Source organism: Sminthopsis crassicaudata, chromosome 3, assembly GCF_048593235.1.
Source record: "Sminthopsis crassicaudata isolate SCR6 chromosome 3, ASM4859323v1, whole genome shotgun sequence".
Classification (NCBI taxonomy): domain Eukaryota; kingdom Metazoa; phylum Chordata; class Mammalia; order Dasyuromorphia; family Dasyuridae; genus Sminthopsis; species Sminthopsis crassicaudata.
Genome location: NC_133619.1, coordinates 259110010 through 259132446, shown reverse-complemented (window position 1 = coordinate 259132446; position 22437 = coordinate 259110010). Strand labels below are relative to the sequence as shown.

At 36.5% G+C, this 22437-nt stretch overlaps 2 protein-coding genes across 2 annotated transcripts; both read right to left on the bottom strand.

Moving 5' to 3' along the window:
* Positions 1-4474: 4474 nt before the first annotated feature.
* LOC141559469 (keratin-associated protein 19-7-like) lies at positions 4475-5028 on the bottom strand. The gene has a single exon (XM_074297338.1). The coding sequence runs from the start codon at positions 5026-5028 to the stop codon at positions 4801-4803; it is 228 nt and encodes a 75-aa protein (XP_074153439.1). The 3' UTR covers positions 4475-4800.
* A 12818-nt stretch (positions 5029-17846) lies between these two features.
* Positions 17847-18394, bottom strand: LOC141559467 (keratin-associated protein 19-7-like). Its single transcript, XM_074297337.1, has one exon. The coding sequence runs from the start codon at positions 18392-18394 to the stop codon at positions 18167-18169; it is 228 nt and encodes a 75-aa protein (XP_074153438.1). The 3' UTR covers positions 17847-18166.
* Between the last annotated feature and the right edge of the window lie 4043 nt (positions 18395-22437).

Sequence of the window (22437 nt, the reverse complement as noted above, 5' to 3'; positions counted from 1 at the left end):
TGTAGATAGAATATCATGTCCTTCAAAAGTCATGGAGTTTATCTTAAGCTGGCCTGGACAAGGATTCTTTCAGTAGAAGCCATAGGAAGAATATCTTCCACAGCAAGATGGGCGGCAGCAGCCATAGCCATAGCTACCATAGCCCAGGCCTCCATAGCCATAGCCACCATAGCCCAGGCTTCCACAGCCACAGCCTCCATAGCCATAGCCTAGGCCCCGGTAGCTGCCACATCCACAGCCATAACCAGAGCCATAGCCATAGCCCAGGCCTCCATAGTAACCTCCGTAGTAGCTCATGGTGTCAAGATTGACAGATTTGGAAGGATTCAGAGTTGAGTTTGTATCAATGTGTAAGAGCTGTCTGTATGCACTGGGGCTTTTATACCTTCCTGCAGGAGATGTGTCAACTTCATTCCAAACCTGCATCATTCCTTTTAATGAACTTGCAAGGTCAAAATCACATTCTTGTCATTGTTACCTGAGAAGAATTTCTCCAGCTCAATTAGGATGTTTTCTCTTGATTAGCTTTTCTCTTCAAAGACTCCAACATGGATTGAATTCCTATCCTGGGAAATAATTGTAATGTTTCTAAAGTCTACGTTGTTAATGTGGCTGCTGGCATAAACAGTTTTGGAGGCACAGCTTAATGGCCTGCCCTTCTTATTCTTTAGCCATGTTTTTGAGTTCTACTTCTTTTGCTCAGATTTGTTTGAGAATGAAGTGGCAGCAAGTTTCAGATTGATGTTCAGATTGTTAGAAAAAATGTACGTAATTAGTGAATTAAGCAATCATTTTAAGAGTACCAAAAACAATCTGCCTCCCTAATGTTTGCTCCCTACCTGCCCTTGTATTCAGGTTTCCAACTGGCTACAAAGAAAAGTCACCAGAATTTTTCAGGCAGCTCCAAAGTTCGAACGACAGTGAAAACATGAAATCAGCAGGACAGTTGTCACAAGCAGAGATTTCACAGGAGAACATCTCACAGACAAAACCAAGTCCCTGAATAATGGGATAAAGTCATGTGCCAGAGACTCTCTGGAATCTGGGAAAGTCAGAGGTGAAAGGAGGAGAGAGATGAGGATTCTTGACCAGACAGTTAGGCCATTCAAAAACAAATAGAAAGCACATGAAGTGTGTTTTCTGACTGAAATCAGGTAGGCCACATTAGAAAGGAAGAGAATAAAGTATACTGAGACAATAAAAGGTACCATAGTGTTAGCTGGTGAAAAGTTTGAAATCCCAAAAAATATCTATTTAAAAACCAATAGAAACAGCAAATAGTTGGAATTTATTAGAGTATTGTTGTCCTGATTTGGGATTTGGGGTTTTCATAGTGGGAAAGGATTCAGAAGAGTGTTTTAATAAACTCCCTTGATCAGTGATCAGAGGATGGATCTGGATAGGAAGAAGAATGAGGCAATGAGACCAATCTAAAGGTCTTGCAGAGTGGAGCTGTGAAGACTCATATAATGTGGGGACTGTAAGAGTAGAAAGAAGTGTTTGGTATTGATTTGAAAAAAATGCAAATTAAAAGACTTCTGTAGCGCCACATCATACATATCAGATTGGCTACTATGACAAAAATGGAAATGTTGGATGTTGAAGGGCATGTGGGAAAATTGAGACATTAATATACTCTTGTCATTGGTCAAGTGTTGCAATGATTTTGAAGAGCAATTTGGTATTATATCCAAAGTGTTATAAAATTTTGCATAACCTTTGATACAATAATGACAGAACTAAAATGGAGTATCAATATTAAAAAAGGGGGGAAGAACTCATTTAAAATATTTATTTATTTTAGTACAAATTGCTTTATGATTCATGTTGGGAGAGAAAAATCAGAGCAAAAGAAAAAGCATGAGAGAAAGAAAAACAGAAAAAAGAAATTAACATGGCATGTGTTGATTGACATTCAATCTCCATACTTCTTTTTCTGGATGTAAATTACATTTTGTGTCCAAAATCTTTTGGGATTGCTTTGAATCACAGAATCACTGCAAAGAACCAAGTGAAAGAACCATTTTTAAGGAAATATTTTAACAGTTCTTTTTGTGCTGGCTAAAATGGGAAATTAAGGCTTTCCCATCAGTAGGGGAATGGATAAACAATTGTGACATTATTGTAGTGAAATATTATTGCACTGTAAGAATTGTTAAGCAGGATGATTTCAGAAAAATCTATACATATATGAACTGATGCCTACTGAATAGAATGAAGAGAACATTTTATACAGTAACAACAATATTGTTTGCTGAAGAACTGTGAATTTCTTATTTTCAGCAAAACAGTAATCCAAAACAATCCCAAAGGATGAATGATGAAGCAAAAAGAAGTGATATTATTTGAATATCGACCCAAGCAGGCTATTTTTAAAACTTTTTTTCATTTTTTTCTTTTATTCATGTCTTCATATACAAATTAGTTTATATGGAAATGTTTTACATATTTGCTTATGTATAATCCTTATTGGATTTCTTCCTGTCCCAAGAAGGTTTTAGGGGAGAGAGAAAGGATAGAATTTGGAAGACAAAATTTTAAATGAAATATTAAAAAAATTAAAAAGTAAGAAGTGTTTGGATTCCAAAGACATATGGAAGGTAGAAAGGGAGGGAGAGAGAGAGAGAGAGAGAGAGAAAGTGACAGGGACAAGGACAGGGGGGAAAAAAGGAGAGGGACAGGGCACGGGATAGGGAGAAAGGAAGCAGGAGAGGTAGATTGAGAACTTAGTGGAGAGAAAAGAAAAGAGAGAGAAACTTAGGTTGATCTTATAGGGATTAGATAACAAGACAATAAGAGGTCCTACTTATACTACTAGAAATAAATAACCAGGTAAGTTGAGCAATGCCAACTATATGCAAGAATATCAATTAGCCAGTTTTAAAGAGAAAAAAAGAAACCAAAAAGGAAGACTCAGAATAAACTATTAATTTTGGCCATGAAGGAACCACTGAATACTTTGGAAAGAGCAATTTTTCTTTCATGTTGTTTTAAAAAAAACAGATATCTAGGACATTTTTTGGGGGGAAATGGGCAAGGTGATTGGGTTAAATGACTTGCCCAAGGTCACACAGTAAGTGTGAAGTGTCTGACCTTAGATTTGAACTCAAATCCTGCTGACTTCAGTGTTGGAGTTCTATTCACTGTGCCAGTTCTTTTAAGTTTTTTTTTTGTTTGTTTCTGTTTTTGTTTTTGTTTTAATGGTCATTTTGAAGGAGAGGTATTAGATATTTTTCATTTGTTCCATGTTTGGAAAACTTGGCTCTAGAAATGTTCTTTTAGCTCTTAAAACTGATTTTCACCCTTGATGAATGAGTGAATGAAATTTTTTTTTCCTTAGAGAGTTGTCAAAAAGTGCAAAAAAATTAGTTTCCAATTAAGAGAACTTTACAGGATGTTATCAGGCAAAGGATTGATGAATTATTTGTAGATATCACTTGAAAAAAAATTGAAGGAAGTGAATCTTCTAAAAACCTTTCTGTTGAAAAAGTCAGTTGAGCTCCAGAAGCCTTCATGCTTTTTACAGAAAAGAGAAAAAAGGGCTAAGCGTTAACACATGTACTTAAAAATAAACCACAGGAAGCATGAAGATCCATTGGTTGTAGAACTTGCAGTGTTTCTTTCACTGCATAAAATATTAGTTCAATCAATAAACATTTCAATAGGTAAAAATTTATTAAGTTCCTCCTATTGCCTATCCCATTCTGGCCAAAGTCTCATCTGAGAGACATGACTTTGGTAGCCAAATGTCCAAAGTTTAGCTATGGAGCATTACATCAGATAGTCTCTTTCTCTGATAATTTGAGTTCAGGTGTATGAGGGCTTTAAGAAACATTCTTTAAAAATTGGTCCACTTAGGCCGTGGACTAAAGGGCCTTTTGCTAGGCCCTTCCAAACTGGCTGTATAGTTGAGAACATGGAACTCATAAGAAGATATTACAATCTTCAGATTTAATTTATTTCTTTCTTCTGAAGATTTTGTGATGTGGTATTCACTTGTGCAGTGAAGTTTCAATTGGTGAGTGATAAGAAAGTAGTGGGAGACTATGAGAGGTTATCTGTTCAATCCACATCATGACAGTCAATGGGGACCTGTTGTAAATGTAAACGATAGAGTATGAGCATGAGACGATGAATATATGCATATTTGAGAAAACTTGGACAAAAACCGTATCAATATGCACACAGGCATAGAAGAAGGGCTATAGCTTAAAAAAATACATGCCAAGCCATCAGTATAATGAAAGCCTAGATATTATGAAGTATTAAATTGCTACATTACAGAAATTTGAGAAAGGGATTCAACAAAGAAAGATATTTTAAAATAAAAATCTGGATATTCCTTCATTGTAGCAGATGAATTGGAGACCAAATATTTTGCAATAACACACAAAATTAAGTCAAGATTAAAATCTCTTCCCATGTAAAACTGAACCCCATATAAAAAGAGGTAAATGAAAAGAGGTGGAAACAGTTTTATTAAGTCAGTGATACAACTTTATTAGAAAATCCCAACAGATCTATCAGCCATGATATATCAGAGCTGAATAAACTTGCTGGAACTGAGTTGCTATTGGAGGGATTTCCCACATGAAATGTGAGATTCTGCTTCAATTCCAGAAAGGTGGGTCTAGCTGCATCACAGTCCCTGCAAGGTCACTGAGTTGTCCATAAGGATTCCAAGATGCTCTTCTATGTCACCCAGCTGTAGATAGAATATCATGTCCTTCAAAAGTCATGGAGTTTATCTCAAGCTGGCTTGGACAAGGATTCCATGATCCTGCAGGAGCAGATAGTCTTTCAGTAGAAGCCATAGGAAGAATATCTTCCACAGCAAGATGGGCGGCAGCAGCCATAGCCATAGCTACCATAGCCCAGGCCTCCATAGCCATAGCCACCATAGCCCAGGCTTCCACAGCCACAGCCTCCATAGCCATAGCCTAGACTCCGGTAGCTGCCACATCCACAGCCATAACCAGAGCCATAGCCATAGCCCAGGCCTCCATAGTAACCTCCGTAGTAGCTCATGGTGTCAAGATTGACAGATTTGGAAGGATTCAGAGTTGAGTTTGTATGAATGTGTAAGAGCCGTCCTTGTGCACTGGCACTTTTATACCTTCCTGCAGGAGGTGTGGCAACTTCATTCCAAACCTGCATCATTCCTTTTAATGAACTTGCAAGGTCAAAATCACATTCTTGTCATTGTTGCCTGAGAAGAATTTCTCCAGCTCAATTAGGATGTTTTCTCTTATTTTAATTTTCTCTTCAAAGACTCCAACATGGATTGAATTCCTATCCTGAGAAATAATTGTAATGTTTCTAAAGCCTACGTTGTTAATGTGGCTGCTGGCATAAACAGTTTTGGAGTCACAGCTTAATCGCCTGCCCTTCTTATTCTTTAGCCATGTTTTTGAGTTCTACTTCTTTTGCTCAGATTTGTTTGAGAATGAAGTGGCAGCAAGTTTCAGATTGATGTTCAGATTGTTAGAAAAAATGTATGTAATTAGTGAATTAAGCAATCATTTTAAGAGTGCCAAACACAATCTGCCTCCCTAATGTTTGCTCCCTACCTGCCCTTGTATTCAGGTTTCCAACTGGCTACAAAGAAAAGTCACCAGAATTTTTCAGGCAGCTCCAAAGTTCGAACGACAGTGAAAACATGAAATCAGCAGGACAGTTGTCACAAGCAGAGATTTCACAGGAGAACATCTCACAGACAAAACCAAGTCCCTGAATAATGGGATAAAGTCATGTGCCAGAGACTCTCTGGAATCTGGGAAAGTCAGAGGTGAAAGGAGGAGAGAGATGAGGATTCTTGACCAGACAGTTAGGCCATTCAAAAACAAATAGAAAGCACATGAAGTGTGTTTTCTGACTGAAATCAGGTAGGCCACATTAGAAAGGAAGAGAATAAAGTATACTGAGACAATAAAAGGTACCATAGTGTCAGCTGGTGAAAAGTTTGAAATCCCAAAGAATACTTATTTAAAAACCAATACAAAACAGCAAATAGTTGGAGTTTATAAGAGTATTGGTGTTTTGATTTGGGATCTGGGGTTTTTAAAATGGAAGAGGATTCAGAAGAGTGTTTTAATAAACTCCCTTTATAGTGATCAGCAGATGGATCTGGATAGGAAGAAGAATGAGGCAATGAGACCAATCCAATGGTCTTGCAGAGTGGAGCTGTGAAGACTCATATAATGTGGGGAGTGTAAGAGTAGAAAGAAGTGTTTGGTATTGATTTGAAAAAAAAAGCAAATTAAAAGACTTCTGTAGTGCCACATCATACATATCAGATTGGCTACTATGACAAAAATGGAAATTGTTGGCTGTTGAAGGGCATGTGGGAAAACTGAGACATTAATACACTCTTCCTGGGAGTTGTCAATTGATCCAATGATTTTGGAGAGCAATTTGGAATTATACCAAAAGTGTTATAAAATTTTGCATAACCTTTGATCCAATAATAACACAACTAAATTGGGGGAATCAATTTAACAAAAGGGAGAAAGAAGCCATTAAAAAAAATATATATATATATATATATATTTTATTTATGCCTTTTATTTACCAGATATATGCATGGATAATTTTACAGCATTGACAATTGCCAAACCTTTTGTTCCGATTTTTCCCCTTCCCCTCCAGATGGCAGGTTGACCAATATATTTTAAATATGTTAAAGTATAAATTAATATATTTATTAATTTTAATACACATTGCTTTATGCTTCATGTTGTGAGAGAAAAATCAGAACAAAAGGAAAACTCATGGGAGAAAAAGAAAAACAGAAAAAAGAAATGAACATAGCATGTGTTGATTGACATTCAATCTCCATAGTTCTTTTTCTGGATGCAAATTGTATTTTGTGTCCAAAATCTTTTGGGATTGATAAGAACCAAGTGAAAGAACCCATTTTTAAGAAAATATTTTTAATCCTTTTGTGGTGGCCAAAATAGGAATTTAAGGCTTTGCCAATACTTGGGTAAAAAATAAACAAACTATGATATTATTATAATGGAATATTATTGCACTATAACAACTGACAAGCAGAATGATTTCAGAAAAATCTATACATATATGAACTGATGTATAGTGAAAAGAATGAAGAGAATATTTTATACAGTAACAACAATATTGCTTGATGAAGAACTCTGAATTTCTTAGTTATTCTCAATAAAACAATTACCCAAAGCAATCCCAAAGAACTAATAATGAAGCAAAAAGAAATGATATTATTTGAATATGGACCAAAGCAGGCTATTTTTAAAACATTTTTTTCATTTTTTCTTTTATTCAAGTCTTCATATGCAAACTGGCTTATATGGAAATATTTTATATAATTGTTCATGTATAATCCATATCTGATTGCTTCATGTCCCAAGAAGGTTTTAGGGGAGGGAGAATTTGGAAGTCAAAACTTTGAATAAAATATTAAAAAAATTAAAAAGTAAGAAGTGTTTGGATTCCAGAGAAATATGGAAGGCAGAAAGTGAGGGAGAGAGAGAGGGAAAGGGAGAGAGACAAGTACAGGGAAAAAAAGGAGTAGGACAGAGAAAGAGAAAGAGGAAGAAGGAGAAGTAGATTGCAAACTTAGTGAAGAGAAAAGAGAGAGAAACGTAGGTTGATCTTATAGGCATGGGATAACAAGACAATAAGAAGTCCTGCTTATACTACTAGAAATAAATTATCAGGTAAGGAAAGCCATGTCAAATACATGCAAGAATATCAATTAGCCAATTTTAAAGAGACTAAAGGAAACCAAAAAGGAACACTCAGAAGAAACTATTAATTTTGGCCATCAAGGAATCACTGTTCCTTGATGGATATTAGTTTTAAAAATCAGATATCTAGGACTTTTTTTTTTTGGCTAGGCTATTGAGTACATAGTAAATATGAAGTATCTGAGGTTATATTTGAACTCAAATCTTGCTGACTTCAGTTAGAGTTCATTCACTGTGCCAGCTCTTTTAAAGTTTTTGTTTTTAATGGTCTTTGTGAAGGAGAGGTATTAGATATTTTTTCATTTGTTCCTAGTTTGGAAAACTTGGCTCTAAAAATGTTCTTTTAGCTCTTAAAAGTGATTTCATCCTTGTTGAATGAATGAATGAATTTTTTTTTTCCTTCGAGAGCTCTCAAAAAATGCCGAAAGATTAGTTTCCAATGAAGTCATCCATAGGAAGTCATCAGACACAGGATTGATGAATTATTTGTAGATATGATTTGAAAAAAAAATTGAAGGGAATGAATCTCCTGACAACCTTTCTGTTGAAAAAGCCAAATGAACTTCAGAAACTTTCATGCTTTTTACAGAAAAGAGAAAAAAGGGCTATGCATTTTATATACATATATACTGATACACATGTACTTACATATAAATTACAGGAGGCATGAAGATCCATTGGTTGTAGAACTTGCAGTATTTATTTCATTGCATAAAAACACTAGTTCAATCAATAAACATTTCAGCAGATAAATTTTTTTTAAGTTCCTCCTATTTGCCTCATAGAGGCTATCACATTCTGACCAAGGTCTCATCTGGGAGACATGATTCTGGTGGCTAAATATCCAGAGTTTAGCTATGGAGCATTAAATCAGATCGTCTCTTTCCCTCAAAGTTTGAGTTCAGGTATTTGAGGGCTTTAAGAAACGTTCTTTAAGAATTGGTCCACTTCCCTCATGGACTGAAGGGCCTTTTGTTAGGTCCTGATTGTATAGTTCAGGAGATGGAACTCATCAGAAGATATCACAATCTTCAGACTTTATGGCTTTCTTCTGAAGATTTTGTGATGTGGTATTCAGTTATGTAGGGAATTTCCAATTAGGGAGTGATAAGAAAGTAGGGGGAGACTATGAGAGGTCTTCTGCTCAATCCACATCTTGACAGTCAAGGGGGACCTTTTGTATATGGAAATGATAGACTATGAGCATGAGACAACGATCATGTGCATCTTTGAGAAAACTTGGACAAAAACCCTGTCAATGTGCACACAGGATTGGGAGAAGGGCTATAACTTTATATATATATATGTATGTATATGTATATATATGCTAAGCCATCAGTACAGTGAAGGCCTGGATTTTTTGAAATATACTGAAATTGACATACCACAGAAATTTGAGAAAGGGATTCAAGAAAGAAAAATATTTTTAAACAAAAAATGTGGATATTTCTTCATTGTAGTAGATGAATTGGAGACCAAATATTTTGCAATAACACACAAAATTAAGTCAAGATTGAAATCTCTTCCCATGTAAGACTGAAACCTATGTACAAGGAGGTCAATGAAAAGAGGTGGAAACTGTTTTGTTAAGTTAGTGAAACAACTTTATTGGAAAATCACAACAGATCCATCAGCCATGGTATATCAGAGCTGAACAAATTTGCTGGAAATGAATTGCTATTGGAGAGAATTCCCTCATGAAATGTGAGATTCTGCTTCAATTCCAGAAAGGTGGGTCTGGCTGCATCTCAGTCCCTGCAAGGTCACTAAGTTGTCCATATTGATTCTAAGATGCTCTCCTATGTCACCCAGCTGTAGATAGAATATCACGTCTTTCAAAAGTCATGGAGTTTATCTCAAGCTGGTTTGGACAAGGATTCTGTCATCCTGCAGGAGCAGATAGTCTTTCAGTAGAAGCCATAAGAAGAATATCTCCCACAGCAAGATGGGCGGCAGCAGCCATAGCCATAGCTACCATAGCCCAGGCCTCCATAGCCATAACCACCATAGCCCAGGCTTCCACAGCCACAGCCTCCATAGCCATAGCCTAGGCCCCGGTAGCTGCCACATCCACAGCCATAACCAGAGCCATAGCCATAGCCCAGGCCTCCATAGTAACCTCCGTAGTAGCTCATGGTGTCAAGATTGACAGATTTGGAAGGATTCAGAGTTGAGTTTGTATGAATGTGTAAGAGCCGTCCGTGTGCACTGGCACTTTTATACCTTCCTGCAGGAGGTGTGGCAACTTCATTCCAAACCTGCATCATTCCCTATAGTGAACTTGCAAGGTCAAAATCACATTCTTGTCATTGTTGCCTGAGAAGAATTTCTCCAGCTCAATTAGGATGTTTTCTCTTGATTTGCTTTTTCTCTACAAAGACTCCAACATGGATTGAATTCCTATCCTGACAAATAATTGTAAAGCCTATGTTATTAATGTGGCTGCTGGTATAAACAGTTTTAGAAGCAGCCTCTCCTTATTTCACAGCTTAATGGCCTGCCCTTCTGATTCTTTAGCCATGCTTTTGAGTTGTGCTTCTTTTGATCAGATTTGTTTGAGAATGAAGTGGCAGCAAGTTTTGGATTGATGTTCAGATTGTTAGAAAAAAATGTATGAAATTAATGAATTAAGCAATCATTTTAAGAGCACTATAACACAATCCATTTCCCAATGTTTGCTCCCTATCAGCCCTTGTATTCAGGTTTCCAAATGGCTACAAACAAAAGTCGCCAGAATTTTTCAGGCAGCTCCAAAGTTCGAACGACAGTGAAAACATGAAATCAGCAGGACAGTTGTCACAAACAGAAATTTCACAGGAGAACATCTCACAGACAAAACCAAGTCCCTGAATAATGGGATAAAGTCATGTGCCAGAGACTCTCTGGAATCTGGGAAAGTCAGAGGTGACAGGAGGAGAGAGATGAAGATTCTTGACCAGACAGTTAGGCAATGTAAAAACAAATAGAAGGTACATGAAGTGTGTTTTTTGAGTGAAAGCAGATAAGCTATATGAGAAAGTATCATAAATTATGAGAAGAGAATAAAGTATACTGGTAGAGGAGAAGCTAATATAGTTTCAGCTGGTGAAAAGTGTGAAATCCCAGACAAAGAATACCTATTTAAAAACCAATACAAAACAGGAAATAATTGGTATTTATAAGAGTATTGGTGTTTTGATTTGGGATCTGGGGTTTTTAAAATGGAAGAAGATTCAGAAGAGTGTTTTAATAAACTCTCTTGATCAGTGATCAGAGGATGGAACTGGATAGAAAGAAAAATGAGACAATGAGACCAATCAGAAGGTCTTTCAGAGTGGAACTGTGAAGGCTCATATAATGTGGGGACTGTAAGAGTAGAAAGAAGTGTTTGGTATTGATTTGAAAAAAATGCAAATTAAAAGACTTCTGTAGCGCCACATCATACATATCAGATTGTCTACAATGACAAAAATAGAAATTGTTTGCTGTTGAAGGGCATGCGGGAAAACTGAGACATTAATACACTCTTTAGGGAGTTGTCAACTGATTTATTGATTTTGGAAAGCAATTTGGGATTATGCCCAAAGTGTTATAAAATTTTGCATGACCTGTGTGATCTAATAATAACACTACTAAAAAGGGGATCAATATTGAAAGGTGGGGAAGAACCCATTTAAAATATTTACTTTAATATACATTGCTTTATGGTTCATGTTGGGAGAGAAAAATCAGAATAAAAGGAAAACGCATGGGAGAAAAGAAATGAACATAGAATGTATTTTTTGACATTCAATCTCCATAGTTCTTTTTCTATGCAAATTGCATTTTGTGTCCAAAATCTTTTGGGATTACTTTGAATCACTGAATCACTGGTAAGAACCAAATAAAAGAACCCATTTTTAAGAAAATATTTTTAATAGTTCCTTTTGTGGTGGCCAAAATGAGAAATTAAGGCTTTGCCATCACTTGGGTAAAGAATAAACAAACTATGATATTATTGTAATGGAATATTATTGCACTATAATGATTGACAAGCAGGATGATTTCAGAAAATCTATACATATATGAAGTGATGCATAGTGAACAGAATGAAGAGAACATTTTCTATAGTAGCAACAATATTGCTTGATTAAGAATTGTGAATTTCTTAGTTATTTTCAGCAAAACAATTACCAAAACAATCCTGAAGTATGAATATGGACCAAAACAGGCTATTTTTAAAACTTTTTTTCATTTTTTCTTTTATTCTTTTATTTAAGTCTTCATCTACAAACTGGCTTATATAGAAATATTTTATCTAATTGCTCATGTATAATCTGATTGCTTTGGAAGTGAAAAATTTAAATAACATAAAATAAAATTAAGAAATTAAAATATTTTAAAAAATTAAAAAATAAGAAGTGTTTGGATTCCAGAGATATATGGAAGGCAGAAAGGGAGGGAGAGAGAGAGAGGGAAAGGGACAGGGACAAGGACAGGGAAAAAAAAGGAGAGGGACAGGGACAGAGAAAGGGAGAGAGAAAGAAGGAGAGGTATATTGAGAACTTAGTGGAGAGAAAAGAAAAGAGAGAGAAACTTAGGTTTATCTTAGGGGCATTAGATAACAAGGCAATAAAAGGTCCTACTTATACTACTAGAAATAAATAATCAGGTAAGAAGAGCAATGTCAAATTATATGCAAGAATATCAATTAGCCAGTTTTAAAGGGACAACAGGAAACCAAAAATGAAGACTCAGAAGAAACTATTAAATTTGGCCATGAAGGAACCACTAGATACTTTGGAGAGATCAATTTCTCTTGGATGTTATTTTTAAAAATCAGATATCTAGGACTTTTTTTTTTTTTTTTTTTTGGCTAGGCAATAGGTTAAGTGACTTGTCCAAGGTCACACCGTAAATGTCAAGTGTCTGAAGTTAGATTTGAACACAAATCTTGCTGACTTCAGGGATAGTGTTCTATTTACTGTGCCAGCTCTTTAAAGGTTTTATTTTTAATGGTCATTGTGAAGGAGGGGCATTAGATATTTTTCATTTGTTCTTAATTTGGAAAACTTGGCTCTAAAAATGTTCTCTTATCTCTTAAAACTGATTTTCATCTTTGATGAATGAGTGAATAAATTTCTTTTTCCTTGGAAAGCTGTCAAAAATGCGAAAAGATTAGTTTCCAATGAACAAACTTTATAGGATGTCATCAGGCAAAGGACTGATGAATTATTTGTAGATATGATTTGAAAAAAAATTGAAGGGAGTGAATCTCCTAAAAACCTTTCTGTTGGAAAAGTCAGTTGAGCTCCAGAAGCTTTCATGCTTTTTACAGAAAAGAGGAAAAAAAAAAGCTAGAGGTGTATATATATATATATATATATATATATGTGTGTGTGTGTGTGTGTGTGTGTGTGTGTGTGTGTGTGTGTGTGTGTGTGGAGAGAGAGAGAGAGAGAGAGAGAGAGAGAGAGAGAGAGAGAGAGAGAGAGAGAGAGATCTATATCTATAGATACATATGTACTTAGAAATAACCTACAGGAGTCATGAATATCCATTGGTTGTTGCACTTGTAGTGTTTCCTGCACTGCATAAAACACCAGTTAAATCAATAAATATTTCAACAGATAAGAATTTATTAAGTTCCTCCTATTTGCCTCATAGAGGCTATCCCATTCTGACCAAGAACTCATCTGAGAGACATGATTTGGTGGCCAGTGTCCAAAATTTAGCTATGGAGCATTAAATAAGATAGTCTCTTTCCCTGAAGTTCAGGTATTTGAGGGCTTTAAGAAACATTCTTTAAGAAGCCCCACGGACTGAAGGGCCTTTTGTTAGGCCATTCCAGACTGATTGTATAGTTGAGGAGATGGAACTCATCAGAAGATATCACAATCTTCAGACTTTATGGCTTTCTTCTGAAGATTTTGTGATGTGGTATTCAGTTATGCAGGGAATTTCCAATTGGTGAGTAATAAGAAAGTAGTGGGAAACAATGAGAGGTCATCTGCTCAATCCACATCTTGACAGTCAATGGGGACCTTTTGTATATGGAAATGAGAGACTATGAGCATGAGACAATGATCATGTTCATCTTTGAGAAAACTTGGACTAAAACCCTGTCAATATGCACACAAGCTTTGAAGAAGGGCTATAGTTTAAAAAAAATACATGCCAAGCCATCCGTACAGTGAAGGCCTGCATATTATGAAGTACTAAAATTGACACACTATAGAAATTTGAGAAAGGGATTCAACAAAGAAAAATATTTTTAAACAAAAATCTGGATATTCCTTCCATGTAGAAGATGAATTGGAGACCAAATATTTTTCAATGACACAAACTTAAGTCAAGTTTGAAATCTCTTCCCATGTAAGACTGAAACCCATGTAAAAAGTGGTCAATGAAACAGTTTCGTTAAGTTAGTGAAATAACTTTATTAGAAAATCCCAACAGATCCATCAGGCATGGTATATCAGAGCTGAGCACACTTGCTGGAACTGAGTTGCTATTGGAGGGATTTCCCACATGAAAAGTGAGATTCTGCTTCAATTCCAGAAGGGTGGGTCTGGCTGCATCTCAGTCCCTGCCAGTTCACTCCCCTGAGTGGTCCATAAGGATTCCAAGATGCTCTTCTATGTCACCCAGCTGTAGATAGAATATCATGTCCTTCAAAAGTCATGGAGTTTATCTCAAGCTGGCTTGGACAAGGATTCCATGATCCTGCAGGAGCAGATAATCTTTCAGTAGAAGCCATAGGAAGAATATCTTCCACAGCAAGATGGGCGGCAGCAGCCATAGCCATAGCTACCATAGCCCAGGCCTCCATAGCCATAGCCACCATAGCCCAGGCTTCCACAGCCACAGCCTCCATAGCCATAGCCTAGGCCCCGGTAGCTGCCACATCCACAGCCATAACCAGAGCCATAGCCATAGCCCAGGCCTCCATAGTAACCTCCGTAGTAGCTCATGGTGTCAAGATTGACAGATTTGGAAGGATTCAGAGTTGAGTTTGTATGAATGTGTAAGAGCCGTCCGTGTGCACTGGGACTTTTATACCTTCCTGCAGGAGGTGTGGCAACTTCATTCCAAACCTGCATCATTCCCTTTAATGAACTTGCAAGGTCAAAATCACATTCTTGTCATTGTTACCTGAGAAGAATTTCTCCAGCTCAATTAAGATGTTTTCTCTTGATTTGCTTTTTCTCTACAAAGACTCCAACATGGATTGAATTCCTATCCTGACAAATAATTGTAAATCCTATGTTATTATGGCTGCTGGTATGAACAGTTTTAGAGGCAGCCTCTCCTAGGACATTGACCTTATTTCATAGCTTAATGGCCTGCCCTTCTGATTCTTTAGCCATGCTTTTGAGTTCTGCTTCTTTTGATCAGATTTGTTTGAGAATGAAGTGGCAGCAAGTTTTGGATAGATATTCAGATTGATTGTTAGAAAAAAATGTATGAAATTAATGAATTAAGCAATCATTTTAAGAGCACTAAAACACAATCCACCTTAATAGTTATGAGCAATTCTGTAAAGACATCCACCTTTAGAAAGAAGTGCTTGGTATTGATTTGAAAAACAATGCAAATTAAAATAATTCTGCAGTGCCACATCATACATATCACTTTGGCTAGTATGACACAAATGGAAATTATTGGATGTTGAAGGACATGTGGGAAAAGTGAGGCATTAATACCCTCTTCAAGGAGTTGTCAATTGATTCATTGATTTTGGAGAGCAATTTGGAATTATGCCCAAAGTGCTATAAAATTTTGCATGACCTGTGATCCAATAATAACACTACTAAAAAGGGGGATCAATATTAAAAAAGGGGGAAAGAGCCCATTTAAATATTTATTTATTTTAATGTACATTGCTTTATGAATCATGTTAGGAGAGAAAAATCAGAACAAAAGGGAAAAAAGCATGGGATAGGAAAAAAACAGAAAAAAGAAATGACCATAGCATATGTGAACTGATGCATAGTGAACAATATTGCTTGATGAAGAATTGTGAATTTCTTAGTTATTTTCAGCAAAACAATAATCCAATACAATCCCAAAATGATGAAGCAAAAAGAAGTGATATTGTTTGAATATGGACCAAAGCCGGCTATTTTTAAAACTTTTTTCATTTTTTTCTTTTAATCATGTCTTCATATACAAACTGGCTTATATGGAAATATTTTACATAATTGCTTATGCATAATTCATATTTGATTGCTTGCTTCCTATCCCAAGAAGGTTTTAGGGGAGAAAGAAAGGATAGAATTTGGAAATCAAAAGTTTAAATAAAATTAAAAAAAAATTAAAAAATAAGAAGTGTTTGGATTCCAGAGACATATGGAAGGTAGAAAGGGAGGGGAGAGAGAGAGGAAAAGCCATAGGGGCAAAGACAGGTACAGGGAGAGTGGAAGAAGGAGAGGCAGATTGCGGACTTAGTGAAGAGAAAAAAAAAAAAAAGAGAGAGAAACTTAGATTGATCCTATAGGCATATACTACTAGAAATAAATAATCAAGTAAGATGAGAAATGTCAAATATATTCAAGAATATCAATTAGCTAGTTTTAAAGAGACAAAAGGAAACCAAATAGGAAGACTCAGAAGAAACTGGCCATGAAGAAACCACTGGATACTTTAGAGAGAGCAATTTCTCTTGGATATTAGTTTTAAAAATCAAATATCTAGAACTTTTTTTTTTTTTTTTTTTTTGGCCAAGGCGATTGGGTTAAGTAACTTTCCTAAGGTCACACAGTAAGTGTGAAGTGTCTGAGGTTAGATTTGAACTCAAATCCTGCTGACGTTAGGGCTAGTAGTGTTCTATTCACTGTGCCAGCTCTTTTAAGGCTTTTTTTTTTTTTTTTAAGTGATCATTGTGAAAGAGAGGTATTACATACTTTTCATTTGTTCCTAATTTGGAGAACTTGGCTCTAGAAATGATCTTTTACCTCTTAAAACTAATTTTCATCCTTGATGAATTAATGAATGAAATTCTTTTTTTTTGGAAAGCTGTCAAAAAGTGCCTGAGACATTAGTTTTCAATGAACAGAATTTTATAGGATGTCACTAGAAAAAGGAATGATGACTCATGTGAGATATGTTTTGGGAAGAATTGAAGGGAGTGAACCACCTGAGAGCATTTCTGTTGAAAAATCCAGTCATCTTTAGGAGCATACATGCTTTTTGTAGAAAAGAGAAAAAGGGCTAAATATGATATATACGTTAATACACATTTATTTGACAATAAACTGCAGGAGACATGAAAATCCATTGGTTGCAGCCCTTGTATTGTTTCCTCCCATGCATAAAACATTAATTCAATCAATAAACATTTCAACAGATAAAAATTTATTAAGCTCCTCCTATTTGGCCTCTAGAGTACCAAGCTATCACTTTCTGGCCAAGGACCCATCTGCAAGACATGAATGTGATGACAATGCAAAGTGTAGTTGTGGAGCAATAAATCAGATACTTTCTTTTCCTGGATGTCTGAGTTCAGGTGTTTGAGGGCTTTAAGAAACATTCTTTAAAAATTGGTCCACTTCCCTCATGGACTGGAGGGCCTTTGTTAGGCCCTTCAAATGTTGTGAACAGGACTGGCTGTATAGTTGAGGAGATGGAGCTCATCAGAAGGTATGACAATCTTCAGACTTAGTTTATGTCTTTCTTCTGAAGATTTTTGTGGTGTGGTATTCACTTGTCCAATTGGTGAGTTAAGAAAGTAGTGGGAAACAATGAGAGGTCATCTGGTCAGTCCACATCTTGACAGTCAATGGGGATCTTTTGTATATGGAAATGATAGACTGTGAGCATGAGACAGTGAACATGTTCATGTCTTGGACAATAATCATGTTCAACCTGGACAAATACCCTGTCAATATGCACACAGAATTGGGAGAAGGGTTGTGGCTTAAAAAATTACATGCCAAGCCATCAGTAAAGGCCTGGATATTATGAAATACTAAAATTGACAAACTATAGAAGGGAAATTTGAGAAAAAATCTGGATATTCCTTCATTGTAACAGATGAATTGGATACCAAATATTTTGCAATAACACACAAAATTAAGTCAAGATTGAAATCTCTTCCCATGTAAGACTGAAACCCATGTAGAAAAGGGTTAATGAAAAGAGATGAAAACAGTTTTGCTAAGTCAGTGAAACAACTTTATTAGAAAATCACAACAGATTCATCAGCCATGGTATATCAGAGCTGAGCACACTTGCTGGAACTGAGTTGCAATTGGAGGAGTCTCCATCATGAAATGCTGAGATTCTTCTTCAATTCCAGAAGGGTGGGTCTGGCTGCATCTCAGTCCCTGCCACTTCACTCCCCTGAGTGATCCATAAGGATTACAAGATGCTCTCCTACGTCACCCAGATGTAGACAGAATATCAGTTCTTCAAAAGTCATGGAGTTTTCCTTAAGCTGGCTTGGACAAGGATTCTATGATCCTGCAGGAGCAGATAGTCTTTCAGTAGAAGCCATAGGAAGAATATCTTCCACAGCAAGATGGGCGGCAGCAGCCATAGCCATAGCTACCATAGCCCAGGCCTCCATAGCCATAGCCACCATAGCCCAGGCTTCCACAGCCACAGCCTCCAAAGCCATAGCCTAGGCCCCGGTAGCTGCCACATCCACAGCCATAACCAGAGCCATAGCCATAGCCCAGGCCTCCATAGTAGCCTCCGTAGTAGCTCATGGTTTCAAGTTTCACAGACTTGGAAGGATGTCAGGGTTTGCTTTAGGTGAGTGTGCAGGGGACCATTTTAGGGGGACTTTTATACCTTCCTCCAGGAGGTGTGGCAGCTTCATTCTAGCCCTGCATCATTCCCTTTAATGAACTTGCAAGGTCAAAATCACATTCTTGTCATTGTTTCCTGAGAAGAATTTCTCCAGCTCAATTAGGATGTTTTTTTTCTTGATTTGCTTTTTCTCCATGAAGACTCCAACATAGTTTGAATTCCTGTCCTGAGAAATAATTATAATGCTACAAAGCAAACATGATTAATGTGATATAGTGATTTATTCAGTTTGTATGGCAGACTCCTCGAAAGAACATTGTCCTTATTTTGCAGCTTGATGGCCTGGCCTTCTGATTAGTTAAGTATGCTTTTGAATTCTGTTTCTTTTGATCTATGCTATTTGAATAGGTAGTCACAAGAAGTTTTAGATTGGAGTTTAGATAACTGTGGAGGAAAAAATTGTATGCAATTAGAGAATCAAACAACCCTTCCAAAAGCAATAAAACACAAACCCCCTCTCCAATGTTTACATTCTATGTCCATCGTATTTAGGTCTGGGGTACAAAGAAAGGCCAACAGATTCCCTCTCCTCATGTATGAATGTATGAATAAAGGTGAAGGACTGAAAACATGAAAACACCTGCCCCCAAAATGGACAGCTGATGGGAGATCTCAGAGACAAAGGCACAAGGCACTTGGTCAGTGGGAATAGGACATATGCTACAGATGGGATTAGATCTGAAGAAACTCTCTTGAACTAGGGAAAGTCACATGTGGCAGGAAGAAAGAGTAAGGGATTCTTGGAATGGTAGGCAGGGAGAATCAAGTGTATTGACAATGGAAAGGTAATAAAGAGCTGATGAAGCAGGTGAAATCCCAGACAGTACAAAATAAGAAGCAATTATAGTTTACAAGATTATTGGTGCAATGATGTGGAATTTTGTGTGATTAGAGATCAGGTGATCAGACAATGGATCTGGTTGAGAAGACTGAGCCAGGAAGATTAATACAAGGATCTTGTGGAGAAGAGTGATCTAAAGTGAAGACCATTAGAAAGAAATAATTGAATTCCAGAGATGCTGGGAAGGTATAAAGAATTAGTTTTGCCAACTGATTGGATGATAATAATGAGAAGTTAAGGCCTTCCCCAAGTCTCAGAATCTGATTGATTGCATAAATTAATCGCAGTTCTCTTGAAAACTGTAGAGAAATTTTAGATATGTAAGTTTCTTTGAAGGAGCAAAATGAGGAGATTTATTGTAGAATTGAAGGTTTTGAAATATGTAAGAGCCATCAAATTGAAATTGCTTAATCAGATAGTTCATGGTGTGGGAATAAAATTCAAGAGAGAATTCTGGCAATATTTGAAGATGTATCATTGAATGGGAGGGGAGAAGACAAGAAACACAGAGAGAGACAAACAGAAGCAAAAAAAAAAAAAAAGACTTATACATAGTGAGAAAAAGAGAGAGAGAAACACAGAGACACAAGACAGAGACAGAAATAGAGACAGAGAAATACACACACACACACACACAGACACACACACACACACACAGAGTGATAAAGAGAGAGAAACAGAGACACACACAGAATCAGAGACAGAGACAGAGAGACAGGTAGACAGAGATAATGCGAGAAACACATACACAGAGAAGTACCCCGAAGCCCTGAGAGCTTAGAAATAGCTACTCTTTCACCACACAATAAAAAAGTTTAAAAAACCACTGGAAATGAAAAATTTGGTTAAAAATGTAGTGTCAGATCTACTTAGGAGTAGCAATTAAACAGAATTTTTAAGATCCAGTGGGAGAGTAAGAAGGAAAATTCAGATGAAGCTATTAATTTTGGCCATGAGGACATCATTGGGCACTCGGGAGATAGTTTTTCTTGAATGTTAAGAGTCAATAACCAGATTTTCAAAGCCAGCAAAAGGAGTTCAGGGAAGGAGTAGTGATAGTTTAAAGATCAGAGAGAAAGCAACTGAGCCCATGTCAGATGAGGATATTACTAAATGATATTGAGTGTAGTAGAGAGGAAAGAAGTAGGATGTAGTTCTCTGGTTGTGAGGCATCTCAGAAAGACTTGAACTAATTGTGAAAAAAATGAAGTCAAAGTGATTGGGACAAGCGAAGGACATCACTCCTCCCTTCCTGTAACTAAATCTCTCTAAATTTCGTTTTAAAGGATAATTATTTTCAACAAATTGTCATATGTCAGCCAGACATTCTACTGTGACCTTGAGATTGAATAAAAGGAGAATCAGAAACCAGATTTTGGGAATACAGAGGTGAAGATCCAGCTATAACCTGTACTATTTATACTATTAGGTATAGAGCATCTAGAGGATTACGGACCATTTGCTTATAACAGCTTATGATACTTCTTTATAGGCTACTGAGTCTCCTAAGCTTAAAAGATAGTCAGGAGATTCTGTCAGCTCTCTTAAAGTTTTTTTTTAAATGGCTACCATGAAGTACAACTACTACATATATTGTTTCCATATAGGAGAACTAGAATTGGTAAGTGGTCTTTCCTCTCACAAAATGATTTTCCACTTTGCTACAGAGAATATATTATCCTTTTCCCACTGAGAAATGTCAAAGAGAGAAAACATCATTTCCTAGAAGAGTTAGTTTTTCACTGAAATAACTTTCATTAGATGTCTCCTGGCAAAAAGATTGATGATTCATTTGGAGATATGTTTTGGGAGGATTCAATGGAGTGAGCTTATTGAAGGCATTTCCCTTGAAAAGTCATTAGATCCACAGAAACATATATGCTTTTTTGAATGGAGAATAAGGGATTGGAATCACATACACACACAAATTCACACACACAATTTTAAGATAAATTACAGTAGCAGTACTTGTAGTGTTTCTTCCACGTCCTGAAACACTAGTTCAATCAATTAACATTTCAATCAATAAACATTTATTGATAAAGATGCTTATTATGTGCCACATAGAGTACTAAACTTAAGATTTCTTCCAAAGAATCTATCTGAAGGACACGATTTGGGGGGGCCAAATGTTCAAAGTCAGTTGTGAAGCAGTAAAGTTCATCTTCTCTTTGCCTGGAATTAGTCTGCTTAGTTGATTACTGAGTCCAGGTTTTTAAGGAGTTTTAGAAATGTTCTTTTAAAATTATTCTTTTTCCTTTGCCATTGAAAGGACATCAACTCAAAGGCAGTGTAGTGAAGTGGTCACAGCACAGCTGGCTGGAGGAGGCAGGACCTATCAGAAGGGCATAGTGTCATCATAACCTTATGGCTTAGTTTATGATTCTTTTTTTTATAGTCTCAGTGATGTGCTATTTACAATGCTCTATAATATTCACTGCATATTATATGCAGTATATGCAATATATCTATATCAATATCTATCTATCTATCTATCTATCTATCTATCTATCTATCTATCTATCTGTAGTGCTCTATAATTGCAAATTGGTGGGAGATTACAAAATGTTGAAAACCAAGCAGACAAGTAAGTGATGGTCTGATCCACATTCTGAGAAGTAATGAACTATGAGTATTCCACTCAGCCATATAGACTGAGGAAATTTGACATTTTTTACAAACTCATGAAATTAGCCCAAAGCATAGTTGGGGCAAAAGGGAACAAGGATAGCCATGGAACAATATTTTAGTAGAATCCAGAGGGCTAAAATCTTGCACAGCAAGATGGGCAACAGTGCCTATAACCATAGCCACGAAGGCTTAGACTTTCATAGCCATAGTCGTATAACTCAGGCCAGGGAAGTTGCCACATGTACAATCAGAGCCAGAGTCTTAACCCAGATCCCAGTAATACTTAACATAGTAGCTCATTGTGTCAGTATTAACTTAGTTGGATGGATGTCAAGGATAGGTTGTGTGAATGTATATAGCAAAATCTGCACAGGACTTTTGGACATTACCAGCAAGAGATGTGGTAGATTCTCAGCATAAATGCATATTTCCAATTAAAAATAATGTTTCCTGTCAAGGAAACAACCT